General features: G+C 43.5%; 1 protein-coding gene across 1 annotated transcript in view; it reads left to right on the plus strand.

Moving 5' to 3' along the window:
• The first annotated feature begins 913 nt into the window (after positions 1 to 913).
• Positions 914 to 23,817, plus strand: part of FMNL2 (formin like 2) — a 303,412-nt gene continuing 280,508 nt past the window's right edge. Inside the window, 1 exon segment of the mRNA XM_034654575.1 lies at positions 914 to 1,030. Within this exon segment, the coding sequence (XP_034510466.1) occupies positions 914 to 1,030 (117 nt within the window).

The following is a 23,817-nucleotide window of genomic DNA, read 5'->3' on the forward strand; positions in this document are numbered from 1 at the left end:
AGAATACGTTCATATATACAGAAGGAAAAACAATGAAGCACCCATGGACCTATTTCCCAGTTCATGAAATAGGACGTTGCCAATAGCTTTCTGGTCACCCGTTAAACTAGAGCCTTTTAAAGGGTAACCAGCTTCTGAATTTTAAATCAGAATGCTTGCATTCAGTAGCCGAATGATTGGATCATTCATTTGCCAAGTGTGCCTAATTAAGTGTCAGAACCGACGTAGACGAAGTAGTGCTTTCTGCTGTTGGAGTGAGGGAGTTCTAAAGGGTCACAAACCGTAGCCAGTAGCGTACAGATCGCCTCCGAAGCAAGCTGTCTTAACCCAGCTGGGTGCTCCAGAGCGGGCGTGGTTTCGCCTTGTGGACTCTGGACAGAAACTACGCGTCCCGGCAGTCCACGGGGCGAGTGGGCGGAGCCGGGCCGGGGGCGGGGGCCGGGCGAGGGGGGCATTGTGTCGGGAGCGCGGAGCTGCATTTGTGTGCTCGAGGTGCTCGCGGAACGCGCGTCGTGTTCGCGGGCTGTGGGGCTATAAGTGTCAGCGGCGGCCGCGGCCCGGCGCAAAACCGAGTTCGAGGAACCACGCGCCCGCTAGCCGCGGTCGCTGGCAGGGGACGGCGTGCCAGTGGAGCAACATGCAGATAGGCGCCCGGCGCCCTGACGACCCCTCCCAAGGAAAAGAGGCCGGAACGGCGCTGGGGCGGCGGAGAGCATGAGGGAGGCCGGGGGGCGGCTCGGCGAGGAGCGCTGCTAGGGAGCGGTGCGCGCTGCACACTCGCCGGGGCGCAGCGGAGGGCGGGGAGCCGGGCAGGTCGCGCCAGCGGGCGGGAGCCGGCCGCCGGGAGCTGTTCTGATTTCCGACGCTAACGCGAGGGGCCCGGAGCAGCCCTCGACCCCGGCGTGCAGCCAACATGGGCAACGCGGGGAGCATGGATTCGCAGCAGACAGATTTCAGGGCGCACAACGTGCCTTTGAAGCTGCCGATGCCCGAGCCAGGTGAACTGGAGGAGCGATTTGCCATCGTGCTGGTGAGTGTGCGGCGGGGCCCCGGGGCTCCGGGCGGGGAGGCGCAGCTGACCCCCGCCCCCTCCTCTTCTCCCCGTGCCTGGAGCGAGCCTCCTGTCCCAAGGGGGAGGCGCCCACCTTCCCCTTTGTGGCCTCCCCAGCCTCACTCGTCTCTGTTTCCCTCCAGCTCCCGCGCTCAGCCCTCTCGGGGTCCCGGACTGGGGCCGGGGGCCCGGGGCGGGCTGCCTGGCCAGCCCAGAGCCCATTGTCTGGCGGGAGAAGCACCTCGCAGCGCGTGTGCCCGGGAGGTGCGGCGTGGGCGTGAAGGGAAGGTGGCGCGGGCCCGGGAGAAGGGGGCGACGAGCTGCTAAGGCTTTTTGTTGGGGTTTTTTCCCAACACCCCCAAATCAGAAAACCCGCAAATCCCCGAGTCCCTGCGGACCATCCGGCGCGCGGGGTCCCGGGCAGACGGGTGCATGTGGCCGGCAGCGGGCGGCGAGCAAAGGCGAACTTAGAGGCGGACATAGCGGCTTGGCTGAGGGGAGCTCGCTCGAAAGAGAAAGATAAGGAAACCCGGGGCAGTGCGGCGCCCTGGTCCCTAAGCTGGAGGGGGGCATCTGAAACCCAGGCGGGAGAGAAGCTTTGCCTCAGCTCGTTCCTTTCGGTCTTAAATCTTAAACCACAAGAATGTGCAGTTTTGCGGGGACGTGTTTTGAGCTGTTCTGACGTTAGGGGCGACCCCTTCCCTCCTCCAGCGCACACAGCCAAGTCCCCGGCTCCCTCCCGAAATCTGCGTTTAGTTTTTATTCTCAAATCCAAGACGCTGAAGACTCCCTTCTTTCTCCCTTTCCCTGCTGGGACTGTTTCTGAGCCCCTCCCAGCTAGAGCTTGACAGTGCTGTGAGCTCAAGAGGGTGTGGCGGACTCCCCCTCGACCCAACCAGAGTCTGTCTGTACTGCAGCTGGTCCCCAGACTTCCGATTTTTAGTGATCCAGCCTCCTTAAAGGGATGTTGGGAAGGAAACTGGCAAGATCCGATGCGTGCGTGTTCCTTACACTTGTCCATCTACCTTTTCTTCGCTAGTTACTTCTAAACTCTGCGAGGCTAGGCAGCAAGAGAAACTTGTGCTCAGGGCAGCCAAATTTGTGTCAGCTGCGGGTTTTTGGTGTGTAACCTCCCAAGTTTGGAAACAGACCTGGGTCTGAAGACTGGGACATTTAAATTGCCTTTCTTCAGGCCTTTAAAAAGGGCTGGTTTGAGAGGGGCCATAGTGTTCTGTATGTGCTCTTCGGGAGAACAGAGGCCACAAGCTTTTTTTTTTTTTTTTTCCCCACGTCCTCCCCCCCCCCCAAAGTCTGGTGTGGCAGTGGGGAGATGGAGGAGGCTGCCTGTCTCTCTTTGCATCGTCTGTGATCTCTCACAGCTGCTCCCACTCTTTTGCAAGATGGGACACACTGAAATGAACCGCATAGGCTTAATTACTTCTCAAGGCAGCCTGGGTGCATACTTGACCTGTCTATCCAGAGACAAACGTTTTTATTCAAAATCCTCTTCCTTCCAGACACATGGTTCTTACCTGCTAGCTCTGGGTTTTCTGTCTTTCTGTCTGGATCCTGTGGTGTTGTGTTTGTGTGTGTACTTGGAATGGAAGGGCCAGTGACACAGGAAAACCAGATAACAATAATGCAATTAAGCCCTGCTAGATTGGGAAAGCGTTTTTTGCATGAGCTTTTACTCTGCTGATTAATAACACATGATCTGAGTTAATCTTTAGAAAAATGTTTCATCATTAACATGGTGGATTTGTGTTACTATTAAATCTAGCAGTCACAAATTTAATATGTAGACTTTTATGATTCTACATCACAAGCTCCTTGGGGCGGTGATTGGTTGTTGTGGTTACTTCTGCTCTGCTGTGTGTCACACACAATTACTGGATGTGGTTCTTTTCTTAATTGTTTATAATCTCAGACTCTCAAAATAGAAAACAAGAACAAAAAATATCAGGCTGACCTTTTTTGAATAGAGACAAAGCTTTTGGGAAAGTCTCAGCTAGGGGTCCCTTTTGTTAGTGATGCACTTGGACATTGATGTGGTGTTTACTGTAACTCTCCCTAGTCAGCTCCAGCTGCTCTCTGGAAACCCACAAGAGGAGTTAAAAGGAGTCCTCTTTCTGGGCTGATAGGAATCCAGAGTAAAGGTGATTTCTCTTAAGGTCAGTTTTTTTTTTTTTTCCCCCTGGAGTTGTACATGTGATGCTCTCAACTTTGCTTTTTCTTCATGGATTGCTTAAGAAATCAACTGTCAAACCATTTAAATCTAGAGATCAAGCTAGAAGGACAAATTTTAGGTGGCAAGTTTTTAGTATATATGTAGAGAAATTCTTTACCCTGGGCAAAGGGAATCATCTTGGTGTTATTGATGCTACCTTTATTTTCGTATATGATAAAGACATATGTTTTGGGAGGAAAACCAGATAGTAATATTGTACAGAAAAGTGTACAGGCACCTCATTGTAAGTAAGGCTTATATCAATAATTAATGAGACATTTCAGGCATGGAAAACAATTCCATCCTCAAGCTCTAGAATATTTAAAGCATTGGGGAAGAGTAAATAAAAATTAAAATGACAAGTCCATCTATTTCTGAAAAACTGAGACCAGACCTACTCAATGACTGTCCCCCTACCCCTTCATCAATATAACAGTTAAATGGTGTAAATTTAAAAAATTGTTATGAATGGAAAGGAGAGAGTAAAAGGTTGGAGAATTAAGATCAGTGGAGGGGTAAACTTCAAAAAGTGATTTTTTTTTTTTGTAGGAAAAACTTTTAAAATAGATTTGAATTACTGAACTTCTGCAATTAAAGATTAGTACAAATTGGTTCCAAGTCTTAGGAGCTTAATCTTCCTAAGGAGAGTCTCCCCCTTTTTAAGCTTGTCTTCAGTATTGTTATAATAGTTATAAAACACATTTATGGGAAAACACTACTGACTCCTTGTATATGTTTAACTATTTGCACCCTTGTACCTACCTTTCAGGTTGAGCTGTAAGGTGATAGTCCTTTCCGCACATGTGTGTGATGTTTTTGTTATGCTGTTTGATGGGAGTATTTCATAAATTATAAATTCACTCGTCTAGTTTTAGTCCTTTAGGGTGTATAAGTGTCACATGTTTTACAGGTATCATTGGCGTGTACATATTTTTTTGGGGGTCCAACACATTTATAATTAAATATCCATGGGTCTCTCTTGTAGTAAAAATCGCCTAAACGTTGGGGATGCACATATGTGTGCACACACACTCCTGTGTCCTTTATTTTCAAAGATGATGCTATGAAGTTTATTTTGGGGTGGGGTGAACCATTGATGGTCTCTGTCCAAGAATACCTCCTTCTACATTAGACCTTCCATACCATTCACTAATTTTTGGCTTGAAATCATTGTCTACAACTAGAATGTAAGTCCCCCAATGCCTTTGTCAAGGAGCTGTCCTACGGACTCTTTCTTTGAATGTCAGAGGAAAGGATACTTTTAAGCCCTCTATCTTAGCTGGTATATCTCTGTGTGATATCACATATCAGCTATCTGCAGACAGATTCAAGATCTACTGGAAAGTGATGGTTTAGGGCAGTATTACTGTATGTTTGATACTGGGAACTACTTTGGTGTGTGATTAATTTGGGTCAGTTTCTCCCCCCCCTCCCTTGCCCTGAGATTGAATGTAGTCATTGTGCTTTAGGAAGAAGTGGAAACATTTTGAGTACCTACTATGAGTACACCCTATGCTTACATGTTCATTTAATCCTCATATTCTAGGAAATAAAATTACCTAAGTTGCCTGAAGTCATACAGTTATTGAATAACCCATGTAGGATTTTTAACCCAGGTTTGGATCTGTGACACCCCACCCCCGCCCCATCACCCTATGTTCTACTTCTGAGGCCTTTGGAAAAGGAAAGAAAAAAAACATGCTTGGAGCTTGCAGAAAAACCATTAAAAAAAAAAAATCTCTAAATCTGATAAATACCAGTTTCAAACTATATGAAATTGGCAAAAATGTCTTAGAAGTGACTGCTGTGAGGTGCGCTTGATGTTTCACATTCAAGGTCAAACATTTTGGCATTTTCACGATGCTGTTCCATTTTTCAGGCATGGAGTTAAATAGTGCTTTGGTCCAAGTGTGCTCTTCAGTTTTTTCTATCAAGGTAGACTTGAACTACCGTGGTTGGGAGTTTAGGATTTCCAAATCAGAGGAAAGAAAGAAACAATCTGTCAGTGCAATGCATATACTCCAAATGTAATTACTTGTGAAAGAACAAGGAAAGTCAAGTTTTAGTATTTATTTCCCTCTGCAAGGTGTTGTTCTCTTTTAACTACTTCCAAGGAGAACTCTTGCCATGAAGTCTGCTGAGCAGATGGATGGGTGAGAGTGTAGTTAGGTCATCGTCAGATGCTTGCTGATCTTTCTCACATCCTTTCTCCTGTTAGGGGAAGGAGATAGAGAAGGGGGGGCGGTGAAGTGTTGTAACTTTGAGCCATTGCAATCTCATCCTAGGTACTAAACCTCTGAGCTGCTTTATTTCACCAAACTTGGGAATATATGCTTATTATTGGGGTGCATTCCACCCCCCATAATGCCAGTATATTTGGATATCCAGTATAGAAGTTGATCAAAGGCTATTATTTGAATGTAAGTGTTTGGCTACTGTGAGAGACTGGCAGCAACACAAACGGATGACATTTGGGAAGAAAAGGTATGCATGCTCTTACATCCTTAGGTGATAAGAATTACTTTTGCTTGTGGCCTCTCATTTAGCAAATAGCATTGGCCTGGGAGGCAGGAGACCTAGTTTCTAGAATCATACCTGCTGCACCAGGTTGAACAAGTTAAACTCTTTCCTCTGGTCCTTGATTTTCTTTGTAAATTGAAATACAATTTGACACAACTGCTAAGATAGTAGAGAGATTGCTTTTAAGATCCTAGCACTTGAAAGTGTAAAATTTCCAGAACATACCATACTGTAATCCATTTGCTGACTTTGCATTTTGAAGAGCTTTGTGCAGAAAAGTGTGTAGCTGTGTTCTGTGTGGTCTAGAGAGTAGAATTTCCAGGATCAGTGACAGAAAGCCACATAAGCTTAAGGAAAAGTATTTTAACATTTAGAGTTGTCAAAGACGTGAAGAGTGAGCTCTCCGTTAGAGTTGCTTACACAGAAGCTGTAGGAAGAATGCTGGCGATTGGAAGTGATTTGCAAACCCAAGACGTGGCTAGTGCATTATTGGCCTGAATGGTGCCCTCCTTGAGGTGAGCCTGCCACCTGCAGGTTCCATCCTAGAATCCTAGCACCTGAGAATGGGAAAAGAGTCCCCTTACAGTTTCCTCCTGGGCTCAAGAAGAAAATAAGTATAGGCTCATATTTTTCTGGAGATTTATTTGACTTAATGAAAACTGTTGCTTTTGAAGGGCTTGGTCTTAAAGAAGTGTGCTTCCCCCCCACCCCCGCCCCCCACTTAGGGCTGGGGCAAAAGGGCAAGGTGCAGTGGGCTTCCTTATGTTTGAGCAAGTAATGGCGTCATGAAAGTGGCTGACAGAAGACATGCTAATTCTAGGTGATCATCTCTACTTTGCAAGAGGGTGCTGGTAGCCTCTTAGGAACAAAGCAGTGAATCTTTAGACAAAGCAGACTGAATTGCTTAGGAGGGACGGTGAGTTACAAGCTGGCTCTTCTCTAAAATGGGGATGTTTCTTCCCTTCCCCCATCCCAAGGACTCTGTCCCCAGGCTTTGGGGTCATGGTTTCTGTAGAAGGGCTTCATGCATCTTGTTAGCTCTCATCTGCTTGAATACTGCAGGCAGCGATCAGTCATCTGTCATCTTTCCTTTACGATAGTGTTTACTCTTGCTGCGGGTGATCATCTTCTTCCCAGTCGCTCTGTCCCCCTTTCCAGAAGCCTCTCTTTCAGCGTAACACTAAGGAGTATGCAGTTTCCATTGGATATAATTTGGAAGCAATGTCTAGGGAAGAGCTGGTAGGCCCGAGAGCTGTGATTCAGCTGAAGTCAGAGATGTGGGCCAGAGTGCCTGGGAATCCCTACTGGAGGTGTAATGGTATTTGTTGTTAACAGAAGTGTACTTTCTGCTCGCGGTCTTAAAAAAACCAAACTGACAAAAACCACAAAACAAAAATCCCCTGACCGATAGCAGAACTTACAGTCACCTCATCACAAACCTTGTAGTTTCTAGGACACATCAGAGGTGTTCCTCTGATCACATGTTTGGTGTGGCTTGTAACTAACTTTAGTGACTTTGAAATCACACATAACCTTAGTCCACTTTGTTCTTTGGTGAAGAGTTGCTGTTTGTAAGCCCTCTATCCATTGCTACAGAAGCTGACATTTTGAGGCCTTTAAACCCTGCTATCTATCGCCAGAGGTAATCTCTCTTGACTGATGTGTGTGGTAGAGGGTACCTGTGCCTGGCTTATACTAAAAACTCGGCTTTGGGAAAGGTGTCAGATTGTTTACATTTTTGGCATAGAGCCCTAAGGTGTGACTAGGACCTGAAGGTCCTACCTTGAATTGAGGATTTGCTCATGAACCTGACTTCTTTTCCTTGTTTTTCTTTTTTTCTCCCCCCCCCAATGGAAGTTTGGCTGAACACTTCATTTAAGTCAGGATAGTAAAGGGATTGACAAGCTGAAACAGTAGTCATCAAACTTGGCTGCTATCGGTTTCACCTGATAGCCTCAAGAAATACAGATGCCTGGGTTGGTAAATAGGGGTATAGTAGGAAAGGAATTGTTTAGAAGGTACCAAAAATTGTGGAGAAATGAGTCAAAGTGGAGAAGGGATTAAAAAACCAAACTCTTAACGATGTTTGATGCAACCAAAAGCACCAAGATGAGAAATGTGGAAGAAATGGATCAAAGCCTGTTGAATGTTAGACTTCTTAACTAAGAAATGATCATCAAATAATCATAATGAAAATCTTCAGAGAAAGTTCTACATACAGCTCAAGAGTGAACAGTGACCCTGAGGTGTTACTTCTGGGGTAGAAAAATCAATAAATCAATTGTATTTTTGCTTAGGCCTCTATTCTCAAGCCTAATTGTTTGTTGGTTCAATGCAGGCCTTTTGCTTTGATCTCTGGTTTTACCACTTACAAAGACTTGATGAGCTTGGCTTCCCGGAGTGAAATTCAAATACACTTGTGAAATGTAAACAACATTCATTTATTAAGAATCCTATAATCAGGGTAAATTGGCATGCTTATATAAGCAATTAGCTTTGAGAATAGAAAGATAAATAGGATGGTAGGTCAAGAATGAGCTGATTGTTCTCAATGCTAGAGTCTAGTTATTCCTTTAGTAGTTATAAGCAAATAGACATTCCTCTTATTCATAACCTTTAGCTTTTGTGGTTTGGGATTTGACGACAGCGTATGTGGTTTTTTGAATTGAGAGGATAGGAGCAATTATTGTCTCATTTTCATCTAGAAATATAAATAAATCTTCTAAGGAAATGTAGGTAGTTGAGTTTATGACCAGATAAAACTTAGTAGTAATTGGGAACAGGGCAAGAGAAGATTTGGATTTAGATTGGAATAGTAAAGAATATTAATGGAGTTTTATTTTTATTTTGGTGGGGAAAGTAAAGAAGATGACTGCTTCATGGTGGGAGAAAGATTGAAAATAAGCTCATCTACCTTTAGGGTAATTTGAGCGTGTGTGAGCGCATGCGTGCGTGTGTGTAGAGGGAAGCAGTAGGAAAACTAATAGAAGTTGATAGAACACAATTAGTTTGGTTCCATGGCAGCATTGCTCAGTGGGCTCCGTGCTGCCCCATGTCATCTTTGAGAAAGCTGGGGAGCCTCCGTATGCATCGGGTGAATATTTTGGTGGGTCGGTTTCACTTCTGGTCCCTTCAGTCCCCAATATGGTCAGCCTTTGTGGTTCTTCCGAGGAAACCCTCTCTCAGTGACTGTGGGCTGTCTTGAGTAATTGGGATTCGTCATCCCCAACGACTTCTGCCTGGTGAACCTAGGAGGCCAATTCAGTCCAAATGCTTTGAGACCAGGATGTTACACACTTGGAATTGGGAGTCCCCAGGCCTTATCACAAAATCATTATTCCCTTGCTGACTTATCGGGCCATCCAGATGTGAACCAGGAGGGACCGTTTCGAGCCCTGTGGCCTTCTGGGTTTGTGGAACCATTCAGCTTGCCAGGGTACAACCTCTCCAAAGGCCCTTCACATGAGGAGCTTTGAGTCTCCTAATTGTTGGCTTTTTGGAAAGCATTTGTTTGGTTTAGAAATCTCCAGATCATCTGTGAATTTACCAGGTCCCAATCCTCGTTTAATGGAGTGCTTTATTAACATTAGACAGCAATATTTTTGTTATTTCACCAGTAATGATCAGAAATGTCAGTGGTTTCCTCTAAGTTTTCTGTGGATAATGGAGAAACTAACAGCTTCTTTGGGTTGTTCTTGAGGAAGATATCTCCTAACCATCCTTTGGAAAATCTTTCTGTTGAGGAATAATACACAAACAGAAATGGGTCCATGGCATTAAGTGCACAGCTTGATGGATTTTCACACCCTGAACACACTGGTGTAATCCCTGGATCCGGAATCAGAGTCTGTTTCCCTGTTTTTACCTTCATACATGGTTCAGCTTGGCTCCCTGCCACCCTGGCCACAGTCACTCACCTGAACTTACTTTCCAAGTGGTCAGACTTACGTGGAAGAAAGTAGACCACAGGATTGTGCCTTGTGGTCTTACTTTAAGTGACTATCACCGAGAGGTTTCCACTACTTCCCCGGAGAGATTTCCTCAGTCCAAGTAGGCCTGACCATTAGGAAATATTGACATTGTGGCATCATCCTGTTGCTTTTAGGTACTTCCTCATTGATAACCCTAATGGGATTTCGTGTGTGTGTGTGTGTAGCGACTCTGTTTTCCATTATACTGAGAAGACGACATTTTGATTTGTATTCCTAGAGTAAAGCATGAATGGGGAGTGTTTGCAGTTTGGGCTTCACTACTTGGAATTCTGCCCTTGCAGATACAAATTATGTTTATTCACTCACAAGCGTAAGTTCTGGCCTTTAGCTTTTGCCATCTTTCTTGATTCTTTTGAAGTATTAAAAGGTATAAAATTGTGGATTTCATCCTGTGGCTCAGTTTTCCCATCAAAGCTCTATCATGTTATTCTGGACATCAGTCCAACGTGAGAGGCTTTTTGACTATGTTTGTGGTTAGGGTTTCCCCTTCATATTCTCCTAACTTCTGTCTCTCTCCCAGCCTTCTCATTGAAGCTGTCCATAGTCTGGCCAGACCCCTCTCCTCTTCTGTTTTCCGTGCTTGATCCATGTCCACAGAACTTTCCCTCCGTTATACCTTGGCTCGCAGTGACTCTCTGCATGGCAGGGACTCCCTTGGCTCCTCATTTACTGAGAGTCTATCCAGCCTTCATGGCTGTCCTGAAATTCCGCCTCTTCCCTGTGTCCTTGCAGGCCAGCATCAGCGGGGGGGGGGGGGGGGGGAAAAACAACTCNCCAACTCTCCTCTTTTTGATCTTTTTATTGTAGGATAGTATGAATTATTTCTCTTACTCATCAGCCCTTGGTTAAATACCACCTTGTATGAGGTGTGACTGTAAAATAAAGGGACGCTTTTATGTGCAGCTTTGTAGCCACTCATTACACTCTTAGCCATCGTTTATGTCTGCTTTATTGGCCATTCAGATTGTGCACTCCTGGAAGACCAGGATCACGTCTTACAGGCCCTGGTGCTTTTCCTTCTCCAGCACAACGCTTGGCCCAGGGAAGAGTCTCAGCAGACAGTTACTGACTTGATTAGAGAAGAATAGGAGACCATAGGATGCGGGCAGAAACGGGACAGGAACTGAGTAGCTGACCACACTGGGCTGCCTGTTCATTGCACATGACTTGCCAGTTGTGTTGAAACGACACTTTGTAACAGATTCTTACTCATCCTGGTTTTTCCCGTATCACTTGTTTGTAGTAGGTGCCCAAGAATACTAAGCGTTCAGAGAGAGTACGTTGGCATTGTGCTTCACTTGGCTCCTTTGGGAAAACTGGTGAATTAGAAGAGGGCAGTGAGGTGGCCAAGAAAATCGGTGGTTTTTCCCTGTTACTCAGCCAGATCAGTGTGTCATGATGGACTGTCATCGAGTTAGTAGCCGACTAGAGCAGGGCTTTCTTCAAGTAAGATGTCCCTTATGTTTTATTTGGAGTCAGGCAAGTTTAAGTGAACACTATTCCTAATTTGGGCATCTTGGTGCTTTGCTGTTTGCAGAATGCTTTCAGATGCTCTTTTGTGAGGCTCAGCGTTCTTAATAATTGAAGCAAATGGGGCACGAGGGTGTGTGGCTTGAAGTTCTGCGAGAAGCTGGTGAGGTTTGTGATCCAGTCGTCTTTGGTACCAGAACTCCAGGGTGGGGAGGGCATTAACTTGCTGGAAGATAAAGCCACGCCTGTGCTCACTCATGCTCTGTCCTGCACCCCGTACCCATTCTCTCTGACGCGCTCAGCAACCTTGGCAGGAGATACTCTTCTCCTTCCACTGATGAGACAGTGGGGCTGAGAATGACATGATGTATATTTTCTGCTTTAGCTGTAAGATGTCATTAAATATATGTGCTTTGTTCTTCATTTTTCGTATACCCTCTGGACTAAATTCATCAATCCACAGTATTGACGTAATTCTTCTAGGAGTCCAGCATCGGTACAGCAGTAGATAGACTAAGCTGTAAGGGTTCAGAGGGAAAGTGCCCTTTCTATTTGAATATTCAGGAAGTTTCCTGGGAACAGAAGTTAGAGAGATACCAGCTTGGCCACACCCACTGTTAGACTACACTTTTTATTCTACATTATGCAGTTTTGCTCACTTGTCACGCTTAAGAAGCGATCATACTTTAATCGGAGCCCAAGAACATTTAGGGAACACTTACTCTGTGCCATGCAGGGGTGCATGAGGCTGTCTGGTCATCTGCCTTCAAGGAGTTTATAATGGAGTGGTGGGAGAGGACAGTAGGGGCGCGGGGGTCGGGGAGCCAGGCATGAAAGGGGCACATGGGTATACAGATATATAAGTGTTGCAGTCCCAATGCTGCAAGGTGCGATGAGGAGAATAAAATAGGATCATGTGAGGTGGTGCCTTGTCTGTAAGATCTGAGGAATGGGGAGCAGGCAGCCAGCGTGTGAAGATCAGGGATGGGCCCTCCAGCAGGAGGAGTAGCCCAGGGTTTCATTCATTTCTCCCCTTTCTGGCTCAGGATGGGGTTCTACGGACCCCGGAGCAAACGAAGGGAGCAGCATGTGGCTGTCTAGTCAGCTTCAGACCTTCTCTGTAGGGAGACCTCCAGGTGGAAGCACGGAGTCTTCTTCCCTTTGTCCAGACGGAGCTGTTCCTTGTCAGTGGCTTTGTGCAGGTCACAGCCCTGCCACTTGTTAAATTCAGATGACTTCTAACAAGTGATCATTGCAGTATTGTCTCTGTTCTAGACCTGTGGGACATACAGTTTGAGAATGGAGTATTTGATTAGTGTGAACAGAGCCCTTGTAAGTAAAGACCCTCTGAAGGCTGGTACTTGGAATGGCCCATTTTATCTGCTTGAAGCCAGAGCTGGGTCAGGCAAGGTACAAAGAAATGTGTTTGTTTGTTTGTTTTTCTTTTTGGGGGGTTGTAATTTGCTATTAGCTCATTGCTCAGATGTTTTACTTCTTCTTCTTAATCTTATTTATTAACTTTAAGGGCATCTAAGAGGTTTGATTCTGAAGTTAAAAATACAAGAAAAATTGCATAGAGCTAAAATCATCCCTAAAGTCTTGAAGTCGCTGTGAAGGTACAGCACACACAGTGCTGGGTAGTCTACCCTGGGAAGCAGTTCTTACACACGTTAAAGTTGGAGAATCTCTGAGCTTGGCTAAGGGAGAAGCTGCAAAAGAAAAGTGTACATGCAGATGTCTGGGCATTCAGGCCACTCTGCCTTTAACTCTCGAACCTTTGGCCGTGACTGGAGGATGGGTGGAGAAATCTAACCTCTTGCTTGCCTGTGGATTTACTCTGTTCATATCATAGGGAGCCTTTGAATCTGTATTAGTGAATGCGTTTCTTTCCCGTATGTGTGTGAATTTGTTTCTTAGGAGAATTTTAAGGCAGCCCTCAAGTTAAAGGTGGGTTTGGTGCAGGTATAGCAATAAAAACAAGGTAGGGCGCCTCTTGTACATTTCTTTAATCGCTGCAGTAAGCATGAAAGGTAACCCGGGAGCCATGGAAGGTGGGTGTCACCCCTGCTTCGTATGAGAAACTCAGAGTAGTTAAGGGACTTGCCTGAGGACATACATTTCTAGAAGGCATTGAAGCTGAAAATCAACTTTGTTGACCCTGCAACTGTTCCTAACATACTGTTATGATTCCCAATTATAAACATATGGTACGAATATGATAAATAGAAAAGTAATGGTTCAAAGTAAATTGAAAGCCCTGTGAGGGTAAGTTCAATATCTTTTTAGCCTGTATTAATTTTGTTGGTATCTACCCAGAAACAACAGTGACTATATATATCCTTCAAAAAAAATTAAAGATAAAATAAGAACTGGATGAATAAGCCACTATCCACTGTTGAAATAGTAAAGGCCAAGTAAGCTTGCGATCAAATTGGCTTTTTTCTAGTAACAGTTGTCCTCTGAAGGCTTTCTGAAGGCTGTCTTTCAGACAACTGTCTCTGAACCTTTGTTTTTGTTTTTTTGTTTTTTTTTAAATGCCTCTAGTAAAATGGCTGTGTTGTTACAGCTTGAAGGCTGTGTAGTAAGCATTTTGATCAGCATTCAGTGATAACCCACAGACTTGGGCTTCCTTGTGTTGAGAACAACCATTATTATCTTGTGTTAATTAGTAGGCGTTATGCTGGGGCTTGCTTATTTTTAATATACAAATTTCATATAATTCCATTCATTCACCAAGTAGTTTGTTTGCTCCAAGCTGGGCACTGAAAAGATGCTGGGACACAAAATGAAAAAAGCATCATCTCTACCTTTGAGGAGTTGACTGCATAGTGGGGGAGTCAGACATGAAAATGAAAAGAATAGGACTTTTGAAGGCATTTATCATATACATATGTGATATATATATATATATATAGTATATAATGTGCTATATTAAGGGTAAAGTCTTAGAACATTTTAGGTAAGTTGATGAGTCTGCACAAGTTAATAAGTTTGGCTGAAAGTTTGTAATTCTTAAAGTATAGACAAAACGAATGCTGCCCTGTGCCTGAATGCTTAAAGATTCAAGTGTGTATGTAAGTGTGCTTGTCCAAATCACTTGGAAGAATCTAGTAAAAAGGACTCATTCCCAGGGACAACATTTCAGGTTGTAGAGGATTCTGCCCTGAAGAGTAATGGAGTGTGAGGCTTATTCCTATAGGCTGCACGCATGGGAAGCTGAGCTGCTTGCTGCGCTCACTTTGCTAGAAAGCTTGCAGGCCTAAGAACTTATCCGAGGAAGAGATGGCATTGGATCATTTGGACCCAGAATGGGCATTTAACTGAACTGTTTGTGAATGCTTGTATCTGAATACAGTCTTTGGAATGGGACCTGAGTTTAAATCAGGATTTTACTGCTTGCTGGCTGAGTGATCTTTCTAAGTCTGTGTAGTCGTGCTCGTCAGATGAGCTCAAGTGCTACCCGCTCGGGATATTAAATGATCCTGCCTAGTACAGTCAAGTTGTGACATTCGGTAAGCACTTCACATAAAGTGGTGGTTCCGATTATATCGTACCTGTTCTATTTCATGTCGTTGAAGCACTGACTGAAGGGGCTAGGCTATGGACTCTAATGGGACTTTAGTTAAAGCATCATCAAGTTAAAATGGGAACAGTACCCAGAATTGAACTGATCGTGGCTTGTGCTTGCTACTCTCACCCTAAAATTGTACTTACTGAACTTTTTTTTTTTTTAAAGATTTTATTTATTTATTTGACAGAGATAGAGACAGCCAGCGAGAGAGGGAACACAAGCAGGGAGAGGGGGAGGAAGAAGCAGGCTCATAGCAGAGGAGCCTGATGTGGGGCTCGATCCCGTAACGCCGGGATCACACCCTGAGCCGAAGGCAGACGCTTAACTGCTGTGCCACTCAGGCACCCCTGAACTTTTTTTTTTTTTTTTTTTTATGTTTCCAATGTTTCCTGTCCATTGTATGCACCCTCTAGAAAGAAGATCTGTTAACCTTAAAAATAAAGCAGTTATTTTACCAGCAAAAATGGGTTTATTTGGGAGTAGCAGAAAATTAACAATTTGGGACATATAAGCTATAGCAAAACCATAGGCAAGTCCAACAAGCAAAGGACAGGAACATCATTTTACGGATGAGAAGAAGGAAATGGGGTGGGGTGGTTTTGAATGTAAGTCCCATTGGAGAAAAGCAAGAGTTCAAAGTGATGATGGTTTCTCATTGGCTGAGTTGTCAAGGTAGTCGATGTCTTATAGGAGATGCCGTGTACATGTTTTTCTGTCGGGTCCTGTAGTTGATTCTTTGTTGACAGCTCTTCTGTTGAGGTCTGTAATTGGCCATCTTCCTGTAATTGATGTGCACTGGTACCCCCCGCCCCGAGAACCCCCCTCTCAGGCCTCTTGACTCCATCGTAGTGAGGTTTCCCTTTATCCATTCTTACACCGGGCATTGGACTCTTCTGTTTCAGAGCATAATGGAAGTGTTAGCGTTTTCATAATTGGAGCAGACAACCACCATGCAGTGGACAACTGTGACCAGTAAGCAGCTAGTTCACATGAGAAAATACATTCAAGGTCATGACCATCTGGGCCCTGAAGAAACTGCTGTTGAAGTGTTGTTTGGCTTCCCATTGTGGGATGGATGGAGTCATCTGGGCTTTCATCTGAATTCCAATAATGGCAAAAAAAAGGATTTGTGTAACTTGCGTATAGATGGCCTTCTGTTTGATCTGATTGAGATACGGGCATTGTTTAATAAAAGCTTCGTCTTTGTTTCAAATCAAGAAACCAGTGCCACCTCATCTGATGTAGGAAGCAAAGTAATAAAGTCATAGTTTGCATTCTGTCAATTACCCCTTGCTTTTTTTTTTTTTTTCCTCTAGAATATTCCTCAGTTTATTTGGGTTGCATCCTACACAGTCAATCTTGCTGAATCAGAGTGGAGCTTTTGAACCAGGCCAGTCTCAAATCAGATCAGTACACTACCACCATTCAGAAACGAGAGCCTAAATTTGTTTTCTTTCTTTTCTTTCTTTTCTTTCTTTTCTTTCTTTTCTTTCTTTCTTTTCTTTTCTTTCTTTTCTTTCTTTTCTTTCTTCTTTTCTTTCTTTTCTTTCTTTTCTTTCTTTTCTTTCTTCTTTTCTTTCTTTCCTTCTTTTCTTTCTTTCCTTCTTTCCTTCTTTCTTTCCTTCCTTCTTTCTTTCCTTCCTTCTTTCCTTCTTTCTTTCTTTCCTTTTTCTTTCCTTCCTTCTTTCTTTCCTTCTTTCTTTCCTTCTTTCTTTCTTTCTTTCCTTCCTTCTTTCCTTTCTTTCCTCCCTCCCTCCCTCCCTCCCTCCTCTCCTTCTTTCTCTCCTTCCTTCCCTTTCCTTCCTTTCTTTCCAAGATTTTATTTGAGAGAGAGAGCACAGGTGAAGGGCAGAGGGAGAAGCAGACTCCCTGCTAAGCAGGGAGCCCCTTGTGGGACTCGATCCCAAGACCTGAGATCATGACCTGAGCTGAAGGCAGACGCTTAACCCACTGAGCCACCTAGGCGCCCCAAGAGCCGAAGTTTTCTAAAGATACTTTATACACACTCTTCTTTCTCACTTTCCAGTGAGGACAGTTGTTCCTTTTTCTCTCAGCTGATAAATGTCACTTTTGCCCTAAATTTTAAAGTGGCACCCTACTTTTAAAACTTAGATAAAAGAATATTTGATAGAACTGTCAGACTAGTATGAAATAAAATTCTCTCTGTTCTCAGACCCTCAAGGGTCTTTAAATCTCTTTGGCTGAGGCCGAGTGCCTGTTTTTCTTGGTGCCCCATTTCCATATCAAATAGCTGTAATTTTCGGATTTTAGTAATGAAGGTATGAACTCAATCTGTCAGGCTTCTTGTGCTATATATTGTAGCCCTTAGCTTAGAATTGCATGAAAGGAAGTAATAAGCCAACTCTGAGAAGGTCCAGATGAAAAGGATTATACCATGGTACAAAAATATTAGCACACCCGGCCCGGCCATGTGGCTCATTCTTTTAGAGTATCCGTTTTGACAGCTTTTTTGAATCCCACATCAATCACAGTGTTGGTATTTTTGGCGAGGTGGTAGACCTTACCCTGGTGCTCGTGATCATAACTGCCAAAAATGAACAGAGAAGGGAGCCGCAAATGAAACATCACAGCATCACACACACTCCAGTTGTTTCTTGAGCAGAAACAGAATCAGGAGTTATTGGATGTCCTTTTCATTGCCCCAAGAAAGCCACTGCTTTATTCCGGGGAAAATAAGACCCTGCTGGGTCATACCCAGCCTTTGGCTATAGGAACTATTTTTACGTTGGTTTCCGCTCAAGAGTTTGCTTTCCCCAACCTTCTCTTGTATCCTAGGAATAATTCTTCTAGGGCTCAAGGTTTATTCCTCTTGATGTCCCAGGGACTAAGCTTGCTTTGGGGTTGTTCCACCCTGCACTGTATGTATTCCTTCTGGGAAGAGAATCCTATCACTTCAAAGGAGCAGCAGATACCTGGGGTGTATCTAGAAATAAAAATTTGACCCTTCGCCTCTGTCCTTTTCATCTCTCTGTCTTGCGGGCATCCTTTCCTTCTGTGCAAACAGACCCTTGTAATAGCTGTAGCCTATCATACTGTTAACGTGGTTGGCGTCACTTGTGTAATTTCATGCAGAAATCTCCTTTCGTACAACGTAACTGATGTGAAGTACACGTGTAGCTTGCAGCATGTGTCCTGCAATCCTGAGAAGGAGCTCTAATGGACATGTTCTTGAGGAAGTAGTCCCAACATTACAGAATAGTTGGATAAAAGACCCACAGACCTAGAGAAAATAAAATGTTACCGATAACAGGCTAAGCTCCTCTGTCCTCATTTCCTTCTTTCCCTCTTCTGAGAACTGTGCCGACTTGGCCTATGTCACTCCTGTGCACATTTGGCAAAAATAATCTACAGTTTGAGTTTATAGACATAGTATCCCAGTCCACGTGTACTTTGGAGTCTTCATGCATTTGGTCTGAGAAGTATTCAGGTTGATGCACGTAGCTTTAGGTCATTTAACGCGTGAGGCATGTTCCTTGAATGCATGTACTGTAAATTATTTACAGTTGGTCCCTGTTATTTGTGGATCCTGGATTTGCAAATTTGCTTATTCAATAAAATTTATTTGTAACCCTCAAATCAGTACTTTGGTGCTTTTGTGGTCATTCACGGATCCCAGAGTGGTGAAAAATTTGAGCCTGCCGATGTGCCACCTCCCAGCTGAGGCCAAACAAGGCTGCACTCTGCTTTCTTGTTTCAGCTCTCTCTGTAAACAAGTGCCTTTTTTGCATTCTATTTAGCGCCACATTTTTTGCATTTTTGTGCCTCTTGCTGGTGACTTTGCTATGTAAGATGGCCTCCAAGCTTAGTGCCAAAGTGCTCTCTTGTGTTTCTAAGCTCAAGAAGACTGAAATGTGCCTGAGGGAGAAAACACGTGTGTTAGACAAGCTTTGGGCCCGAGGTAGGTGTTGGCTGTAAGTTCAGTGTTACTGGATCAACAATAGATATTAAGGTATGTTCAAACAGAAACACAAATAACAGTTTTATGATATGGCCAAGAGGTTTGCAGAAACCTAACCCTGTAATTCTCATACGAGCAATGGTTCAGTATTTGCTAAGTATTCTCAGTGACTTTCTAGACCATGACCACGTGAAGAACAAGAATCAAGTATCACGTTGATAGACGTTTAAGGTTATTCGCAGGTTTTTGATATGATCAATGTTACAATTACAGTCCTTGTCTATGTCAACTGAGGCATAGGGTGTAGCTTCTTAAGGTTATATAGTTAAAGTACAGTTGCGGTCCTGGGTATGCCCATCTTCATCATGGTGCTCCCTCAGGTGGTTATTTGCCCCCAGCGTGGCTGATGTTAGTGGGTTCACCTGTTAGGCTATCAATGGTGCCAGTGTATTAGTGAACTAAATATTTTTTAGTACCTATGTGGTGTTAGAGATTGAGTAATAGAAGTGACTGGGGCGCCTGGGTGGCACAGCGGTTAGGCGTCTGCCTTCGGCTCAGGGCGTGATCCCGACTACGGGATCGAGCCCCACATCAGGCTCCTCTACTATGAGCCTGCTTCTTCCTCTCCCACTCCCCCTGCTTGTGTTCCGTCTCTCGCTAGCTGTCTCTATCTCTGTCAAATAAATAAATAAAATCTTTAAAAAAAAAAAAAAAAAAAAAAGAAGTGAGCTACCATCCAGGAGTTTATCATGTATTTTTGGTATCGTTGGTGGGAATGCAAGTTGGTGCAGCCACTCTGGAAAACAGTGTGGAGGTCCCTTAAGAAGTTAAAAATTGAGCTACCCTATGATCCAGCCATTGCACTACTGGGTGTTTAACCCAAAGATACAGACGTAGTGAAGAGAAGGGCCATATGCACCCCAATGTTCATAGCAGCTTTGTCCACAATAGCTAAATCGTGGAAGGAGCCGAGATGCCCTTCAACAGATGACTGGATTAAGAAGCTGTGGTCCATATATACAATGGAATATTACTCAGCTATCAGAAAGAACGAATTCTGTTGGGTAGTAAGGAGGGTCCATATTGCATGGTGCCCTGGGTGTTATACGCAACTAATGAATCATGGAAGTTTACATCAAAAACCAGGGATGTACTGTATGGTGACTAACATAATAAAATATTATTAAAAAAAGAAAAATAAAAAGATTTAGAAACCTAACCTAAAAAACTGGTTGCCATCCATTTTAACCTTTATCTTTGAGTGAGATGAATGAGATTGTTTGGGGAGTGCCTGATAATAGCAGCTAATATTTATTGACTTACCTTTGTCCTGGAGTGGACAGCTTTTAATGCATTTTATCTTAGTAACAACCTAAGGAAGTAGAGGCTATCACTCAGTCTTTCTGAAGAGGAAACTGAGGTGCAAACAAATTGGTCAGCTTTGTCCAAAGTCACACAAATGGTAAGTGACAGGATTTGAACTCAGGCTCCCTGCACCTCAGCTTCCGTTCTTAACTGTTGGGCTGCACGTGCCTCAGCTCACCATTTAACGTCATACATGTAGCCATGGCCTAAGAGGTGGTCCGTCTTTACAGACAAAAACCCTGAAGGGAAGTTGGGGAATTACATAGCAGGAAGTAAGTATGAAGTTTGTGTGTGTGTTAAACCAGGGGTGAGGTGAGGTCAGGCACACGGCACCATCTTAGGGTCTGTACTAATGATTGAATCCATCTTTTATTTTGGTGAGAGGAATTCTTAATACTTAGCCATTTTCGTCACCATTTACAAAGCCTTTGAGTAGTTTTGGAAGAAGAGTATTGTGTATTCTGTCTGCCCTTGTTTCTTTGCTCAGATGAGGGTTTTGCTACTTTCACAAGACATAGTTGAGAACCTTTACCACTTTTTGAGGGCTTTCTACAGACTGAGCAGTACGTCTGTTTCTCAGAACAATGCTGTAATAGCGTAATAATTAGTGTTGGGAAGGACTTGAGCTAGGTAGTCCAACTCCATAGCGCTCACTCAACTGCTCCACTCAGCACTCTGTCCCTTGGTGAAGGTGGAGGGTGGGGTTGTGTGAGGTGAGGGTAGAGCGGGCCTGGAGTAACTATCACTTAGGAAGGTGACATCCTTCAGTGGCAGGCTCTAGGCTGCCTGTTGAAATGGGATGCCACTCTTCGTGTTAATTGCTCATCAGAATGGAGAAACCACAGCTGCAGCACAGTGAAGGGGTTCCGTAAGCCACCGAGAGCAACGTTGTTCTCTGGAGATAACTTCCTTGTTCCGAGTAAGGTGCACGAAGTGCACGTGATATTCACAGTGAGGTGTCTGAGCACAAATGCTGCCTCGTTTGTTAGAATCGGTCACTTTTTTCTTATTAACGTATGAGCTAGACTTTATCCTCTGAAAGCAAATATTCATGGCCCACTCTAAGAGAATTCAGATTGCTCCTTGAATCCATGTCTTTCAAACTCTCGATTGCAGTCTATGCTAAAATATATTTTGCATTCATGGCCCAATGTATGTAGAGTCTATAAATTCAAATAAAAGATACTTTTCCCTTAAACAATACTTATCTTGGCTAAGTGAATTGCGCTCCATTTTCTATACCATTTTATTCTTTTTTTTTCTTTTTTTTTTTTTTTTAAAGATTTTATTTATTTATTCGGACAGAGATAGAGACAGCCAGCGAGAGAGGGAACACAAGCAGGGGGAGTGGGAGAGGAAGAAGCAGGCTCATAGCGGAGGAGCCTGATGTGGGGCTCGATCCCACAACACCGGGATCACGCCCTGAGCCGAAGGCAGACGCTTAACCGCTGTGCCACCCAGGCGCCCCCATTTTATTCTTCTAAAATGTGGTCCTCTTTTAGATGGAGAAGATGCACTTATATGATGATTAAATTCCAGAAATTATTTGTAATGTGGTATTGGAGCCACCTGGTCAGATATCATTTAAAGTCCTTAGCTCATAAAGCCCAAACCGAAGAAATTGTTTACTCTTTAGGTTTGATCTTAAGACTACTTAGGTCTTTGATGAGTTGCCAATGTCTTTTCCTTGTGGTTATGCTAAGATTGGAAACATTCGCTTTATAAAATTTTTGACTGCATAATAAACACTGGAGAATCAAGACTCAAGAGGATATTGAGAAATAGAGCAGGTATGTTGATGTATTTAGTTCTATAGTCTCATTGTTTTCTTCTAGAAAACCGTTTATCTAGGGAAATACTACACTTACAAAGTAAAGGAAATGTTTTTTAATTCTTTGATAACTTCTGATGTATGTTTTCTGATGTATGATGTTTTGCATATGCGGTGGGAATCTGAATAAGAATAGCATACCTTCGCAAATTTTTGTTTGAAATTTTGTTTGATATCTTCAGCTTCATTTGTACTCAGTGAAATGCTTCTACTGAAATAATGAGAAACCAAAATCACAGGGCAGCCTTTTGGAATATCTGTTCTAAACGGTTTGTGACTGACTACTGGGGCTCTTTGCTTTGTTTCAAGTATACTCTTTAAAGCATTCTGATAACTTTATAGGTAATTGTCCTGTTTATTGTGTTTGTATTTCGTTCCACATCTGCTCCTCTTGACTTCAGTAGTAAAATATTGTCACAATGGAAGGTGGTTTAATACTTTGTTTCTATGTGCCTAAATTTTACATCCGTAGACTTCCCAAAGCAGCACAATTCTTGAGAAATTGTTCCTTTTCTGGGGTTTGTTTCTGATTTACAGATGAACCAGGAGGGCTGGAATGACTTACCCCCAGGAGCTTTAATTCCAGCTGTCCCATCCACAGTCCTAAGATCTCCTGTATTTTAACTTTATCATCTGCAAACGGGAATAAATACTGCTCTTACCATCTCAGAGCATTGATGTGGGATAAATCCTGCAAAGAGCTTTGTTGGGAAATTTTTTATACATAATAATATGGGAAGAGGCAATATGCTGAATTTCAAAGTCTTGTTACTGTGTTACCAAATAGAAGATACCAATTCACATGCAATGTGAATTCTAAACATATTGAAATTTTTTTCTACTAAGGTAAATAGTAGATTCTCATTGTAGAAGATTAGAAAATGCATTTTATTTATTATAGAAAATGCATTTTAGATACAAAATGTAAATGTTTCTAATTCGTTGCCCAGAGATGAGCACCGTATGTATTTTGCCAGCATGGTTTTGTTTCCTTGTGTGTCCACATCATGAACATCTTTTCTTGAACTAGAATTTCTGAGTGCTTGCAAACTGTTATACTCATGGGCATTTCACAGTTAATTTAACTAGTTCCGTAGGCTTTGAGTCTCAGAATGGCCTGTCTCTGTCTGCCTCTTAAGTTTTTCACCAAGATGAACATCTGTGTTGTGAAGTCTTGGTACACATTCTAAATCATTTCCGTAGGGTCCTGTTGAATACAGTTTAAAGAGGCAGTTTACAGTGGTGAAAATAAAATGGGTGTTAGGAGAATTAGGATGGACTTTTAACTTTACTTTTAATTGTTGCCATAACCTTTAAATCCTTTTTTTTTTTTTTTTTTCCCTGGGCTTCATTGTGCTTCTCCATTACGTGGGTAAAATGAGCTAACTCCTGAAGGGGATTTAATTCTGAGTGCAGTCATTTGGGATATTTTACAGGTAAGCAAACTCAGACCGATAGGGACTCTAATGAATTCTGGGTTGGGTAGCTGACTGTCTTCTGGTGGTGCTGGAGGTACTGAGCCCCCTGTGGTGCTGTAGCATAGTCATAGCTATAATGCTCGGTAATCACCCATGTTGATGAGTAGTGTCTGAAGCTGAGCCTATTCTGACTTCAGGAAACCCCTTTACTGACAAAACCCCACTAGGTCGCTTATTGTGTTTCTTTAAAAGTCAGTCTCAGGTCACCTGGATGTCTCAGTTGGTTAAACATCTGACTCTTGATTTTGGTTCAGGTTGTGATCTGAGGGTCAAGAGGTTGAGCCCCACCTCAGACTCTGCGCTGAATGTGGAGTCTGCTTAAGGTCCTCTCTCTCCCTCTCCCCCCCACCCCCATGCACCGTTGCATGTGCATGTATGCCCGCTCGCTTGTGC

The sequence above is a fragment of the Ailuropoda melanoleuca genome, chromosome 2 (assembly GCF_002007445.2).
Source record: "Ailuropoda melanoleuca isolate Jingjing chromosome 2, ASM200744v2, whole genome shotgun sequence".
In the NCBI taxonomy this organism is placed as follows: Eukaryota; Metazoa; Chordata; class Mammalia; order Carnivora; family Ursidae; genus Ailuropoda; species Ailuropoda melanoleuca.